This window comes from Cimex lectularius, unplaced genomic scaffold (genome assembly GCF_000648675.2).
Source record: "Cimex lectularius strain Harlan isolate CLEC.00 unplaced genomic scaffold, Clec_2.1 scaffold138, whole genome shotgun sequence".
NCBI lineage: Eukaryota > Metazoa > Arthropoda > Insecta > Hemiptera > Cimicidae > Cimex > Cimex lectularius.
In genome coordinates, this window is record NW_019394229.1 from 395,001 (window position 1) to 400,517 (window position 5,517).

The following is a 5,517-nucleotide window of genomic DNA, read 5'->3' on the forward strand; positions in this document are numbered from 1 at the left end:
GTCTCCGGCCATGAAATATTAAAATATAAACATACCATACTTCCCAATCCTGGCCCAGCCTCCCTCCAATAGTTTCCTGCACAACTGTACCTTCCTCCTCTAGCAGTTGGCTAAGCAACCACCTGATGGTATAACGACTGAACTCCTAAGGTCTGCTGTCAATTCATGCCATAATTAAGGATACTTGTTCATGTCAATAAATATCAATCAAATCCATTCAATATCAGGTCATATCAAGGACTTATAAAAGTGAGATATTGTTACAGAACTACCAGCACCTTCGAACAAAAACTGACTAGGGATATTTTTTCTCGAGACCTGTAGTGTGATATAATCTGAGATATGATCGTTTTCGATCATTTCTGGCGTACCCTAAACCAACTCTCAAAACAATCGTTCTATGAATCAGCAGTTCAGTCAGAACTATATCTGTGCTAAACTGGTAGCCATTTTTAGCGATGGATATTTGAGTTTGTTTTCAAAATTGGTGGATGATACATACCTAAAATTTAGTTAATACTACTTTAATTAATTTTTTTCTCTAAGGTCTTGGTTGAGATGAAAAAGTGTTACAATCAGAATTCGAACCCAGCCGTCGTGACACTAACTTTTTCATCTCAATCAAGACCAGAGATAAAAAAGTATGATTAATTAAAATAATTAATACAGTCAATTATGATTACTAAACATAGAAGGATTAATACTACCCGTATATAGACAATATTTCACTTGAACATTCACGATTATTGTCTAAATGTGAGTATTCATTTGTGAAATTATACTTCAGATGAACTTATCTGTATTGTTTGTATAACATATAAAAAGATAAACACATGTTCAGGAAATGTATATATTTCATTCATACTTTTCGGCGCAATGACGCTTCGTCCATTACATTAAACCGCGGAAAATCGCCTGTTATTTTGTTTTATCGTTTGAGAAATGCACCAAAATTGTTTTCCAAATTTTCCTGATATGTTTCAGAGACGTCCCCATTTTCAGGTTTTGACGGTTTTATGAATCAAGGTTCAGATGGTTTAGACTTGCTCCACCTTTAAATCGGCGTCGAATTTTAAAACATATTTATTTTTCAGGTTACCTTCTTTGCTGCAAGTATCAGGATGACGGTCGCCGTCTGAAAGCTGAGCCATTCGAGGACGACGAAGAGCCCGGAATCGAAAGAGATCCTGTTAGCTGAACGAGACCGAGGCGTCGGTTCGCCACTCCTCGAGGTTGACTTTTTACAGCGACCTGGACGTCGAAGGTGGATGCTCAATTTTGACAATTTACACTGTTTTGATCACACATGATGAATCCATGTCAGCTGAAAACTCTAAATTGATCAAATCTAGGTGTTTCTATTGCTAAAATTAAACGTGGTTCGATATATAAAAACATGACCATTTAAAATTTTAGTACCCTCGTTATTGGGATTTATCAGGTTACCATTAAAATGAATTGCACACAAAATCCACTTCGACGTACTATAATTGATTTATACGCATAAAAACAAACATTTGATTCGACAATGAAAGCTGAGACATGTCCATTGACATACCAAATATTGCGAATCGTCATGTCATCCTTTTCAATACTCACGTCTTCTCCTATTTTAACTATAAATGTACTTTTAGGAAGGGATACAAAAACGACTAAAGGGCAATTCAGTAGATGTTGATTCTTGAGTTGACATCTTTAACAAGATTACAACATGTTGCAGAAGTACAGAAGGTTTGGCAAGCCGACTACGATAAATACCGTAAGCTCTTTTCGTAGTAAAAAATAATAATTTTAGATTAAAAAATTATAACAGGTTACAATTGTGAGAATGTTTTTTTCACAAATTACATACAGATCCACACTATCGCACAATCAAATTAGGTAAATCAAAAAGTGATGAATCAGTGAAACAAATAAAAAGCTAGATTTGACCGAGCATTAAAAATACAATATAAATTCTAAACATTTATTTACTAGGAAAAAAGTTTAAGCTTTATTTAACTTAAAAAACTTAAAACTTAAAACTTAAACTTATTAAATTTTCAGGTGAAAAATCAAAGGCTGAAGGAACTTGCCCGGGAGAATTTTATCTTGCGTTCTTCAAGGTTGACCCTCCTCCGTAAGGTGAGATGTTTCCGGACGAAGAGAAAAATTTATCACGGCTTCGTTTTGCCAATGTACGCAAAACTGATTTCGAAAGGTCTGTATGCAGGGAGCATACAGAACATTAACAGAAGTAGCGCCGGTGATGGGAGATCTCTACCGCTCGGTAGGGTTCCGAACCCGGTGACCATCAAGTTCAGGCAGCACAGCGAAAACAAGGTCGTTGTGAACGTGACCAACCCGTTGGATGAGAACCGAATCATAAACTTTTCAAAAGACGAGCTGGAAAAGGGGATCTACGTTGTCGTGGGAGCGGAGGAGTTAGAAAACCGGAAGTATCGGTCTCTGGTGAAATTCCTAGTAGAAAAGGACGAGGGTCTGTGCAACACCGACGTGGCTGTAAATACGAGTCATATTAAGATCAAAAGGGATAAAGAAACGCTTTCTTTCAAGAAGTTCGTTTTGGATACAAAAGATTCTGGTTTTTCTAAATCATTGTCTTCTCAGTGCGAAGATTTATACGAAATATGTTTCCCAACATCCATGGAACAGGACGAAGACGACGACAGTGATTCGTACAAAAGTGCTCTATCCCATCTGGGTTCGCCTTGCCGCGGGTCGGATGCGACAATCGTCGCCGATGAGGTATCCGTGCAACCCGTGAAGAAGGAAGAACCTAAAGAGATCAAAAAGAAGAAACTCAAGAACAGAAGTACCAAAGTACTTTTTCATTCTAGAGAGAAAATGCCGGAGAAAGCCAACGGATGTACAAATCGCAAAACCGACTCAGTGACCAAAATACACACGAATTATTTTAAGACTGGCGCTGAGCAGTCGTCGAATTATTTGTTAAAGCTCAAAGACGCGAAAAGGAGGAAAATGTCGACTATGAAGAAATCGAAGAAAATGTCTCGCTCTTTTTGTTCCATTGTGAGCAGCGAATACTCTCAGATCAACTTGCTGGGGACAAATGAGGCCCGAGGGCACGGGGCTAATTTCGGTCTCAGCCCTCACGAAATCTCGGACAGGAAACGGTTGAAAAACGAAAGGAACATCACGTCAGTCTCTCAAGTCTTGAAAGGTGTCGCGGTGGCGTTGAAACCGCTGCAGGATCAGCTCGTCGATCTCAAGTCGAAGATGGTCAAGTTCAGGCAGAACGTACCGAAGGACGTCAAAAAGAATGATACTTCAACCAAGAAAGAGATCGAAGAAATCGTCAACGCCATTATGTGCGCAGACGGTGCACATGAAAATCTCCCGAGGTACATTTACGGCCATCCTTCTTACTCGGAGCCAAAACGAAAGTTCAAACAGTTTGAAAGCCAACAAAGCTCCAGTTCCAGGATGATGTCTCAAGGGCCAAACAGTTCCTTCTGGCCGGATACGCCCCCTGAAAAAGATTTATCCCGCTACATGAAATGCACCTGCCTGGATAGGAGCAGGACACATGAAGAGAGGCACAGAAACAGGGCCAACTTGAATCGATTTTGCACAACGTACATCCAACAAGAAAAAATCCAGAACAGATTTAACTTCGGTTATCGCTACGACCACTACTTGCGAAATAAAAACGTCGGCAAAAATCTGTACTCCAAGCCGCCTGATATACCCCCGATTATGTCTCCGGGAAACAAACGATAATTCTTTTAGTCCGTCTCGTATTAAAACATAAAAAAATCAATAAAAATTTATATCATCAATAGCCAATAATAATACAAAGTGATCAATTGCGTGTTAAATGTGTATGTTTTTTAAATAACCAAATCATAGGTTGATATCATATGAAAAAAGAAGTTTTTGTAAAACTTAAAACAGGTGAGCGCTACAGTGCAATCAACATACAAATTTTAAGCAATTATGAAAATATTAATTGTAAATTTATGTTTTAATGATTTAATAAACTAAGTTTGGTTCAATTGATATAGTTTGGTCATCCATTGAATAAAATTTTGAGAATAAAATATAAATGAGTAAATTTAATCATCTTTTGAAGGTACATATTTTTGACGTTTCTCATGTCCCTTTTAGTTAAGTCATTGTACTGAGAAGTAGCTTTTCATAGATCGTTAGTCTTGTTTTATAGACTCAGTTTGCGCCAGATCGGCGTAAAAGTGCCCAGAGGGTGGGCCATTGTACCTGAGAGGATTCTCCCGCATTTACGAAGGATATGGACATGGGACTTGGCGATACCGAGCGAGTGAGTGGACTTGGAGTTATTAGGTGATCGGACAGAATGTCTGCATGTTCAGACCATCATCACGATCACTATCTCTTTTCGGAAACTGATTCATAGTCAATGTGATACCTCATATGAATGAGGCGTTCACATACTCACGAACTGACGATACTACTACATGACCAAAATGTGCAGATTGCAATAATAACCGAAACTCAACTGACGAAACACCAACACACTTACACGTATCAGGATAAAAAACGTACTGAAATGACCACCCTGACGGCAGAGCCCATGGAGGTACTGCAGTCATATTCCAAAACACCCTATCATACCATGCCATTCCCACAAATGCCACTAATTTCCTTTAAACTACACCATCCCGGTATCCTTTCATTCCGCGTCTATTCTCATCGCCTCAGTACACTGCCCACCCAATAAAACAATAACACCCTTCCAATTTCAGGAGTTCTTTGGATCTCTTGGGCAAGACTGCTCTCTGGCGGCGATAAAGTGCGTAGAGTGAGTACAATAGAGCTCTTTGCCCTCAGCTATTAATTCTCCACATGCTGTCTCCCCGATATTTCTCTATATTGGCCGACTGATATTAACCATCACCCTGACCTTCTTCATCATCCAAATTCTCTTACCTCTCCACAGTTCCATATTAACCCTCTACAATCTCTCTTCCGACCGTAGTCCCATTCTCCCCAACCATATCCCTCATTCCAATTCCCAAACCAAATTCCCGATCTCTCCGAATCAATGCCCCTATAAGGAACGTCTTTTGTACCCAAATAGAAATTGTCCATAGACCTGAGCATTTTCTTAAAACCGCAAGAAAAGCGGGAAGAGGATGTGAATCTCTTTACCACCTTTATCCAGCAGGCGGTCAGGATGACACAACTCGATAGTCCCCTCAAAACCCCCACATTTTTCAAACCCCTACCTACAATCATTTACTGCACCTAAAATCACGAACCGCGTGGCGAAGATTAAGTCATCCTTCTGACCACCATTCATTTAATAAGTTGCCCCCTATAGTTAAACTCTTTCAGTGTCTGTCAATGTTTCAATCGCTTCAGATATTGATGAATACCTTACATCTCCTCTCCATATGTCTCTCCTTCCAAAAATTCCCGCTGTGGTCAAATACATCCTGTCTCGCTTATCGAAACACAAAGCTAAATAAGGTTTTGTCCTAATTATTTCCCAAATTCTCTAACAGCTCCCTTAAA

At 39.3% G+C, this 5,517-nt stretch overlaps 1 protein-coding gene across 2 annotated transcripts; it reads left to right on the forward strand.

Annotated features, from left to right (window-relative positions):
- Positions 1 to 836: 836 nt before the first annotated feature.
- Positions 837 to 3,842, forward strand: LOC106665114. 2 transcript variants are annotated; one of them, XM_014391324.1, is made up of 4 exons: positions 837 to 1,026; positions 1,095 to 1,264; positions 1,635 to 1,759; positions 2,047 to 3,842. In XM_014391324.1, the coding sequence occupies exons 3-4, from the start codon at positions 1,712 to 1,714 to the stop codon at positions 3,742 to 3,744; spliced, it is 1,746 nt and encodes a 581-aa protein (XP_014246810.1). In that variant the 5' UTR covers positions 837 to 1,026; positions 1,095 to 1,264; positions 1,635 to 1,711; the 3' UTR covers positions 3,745 to 3,842. The 2 variants fall into 2 exon arrangements, with proteins under 2 accessions (XP_014246810.1, XP_014246811.1); XM_014391325.1 differs by having other exon boundaries at positions 837 to 1,264.
- The last annotated feature ends 1,675 nt before the right edge of the window (positions 3,843 to 5,517 follow it).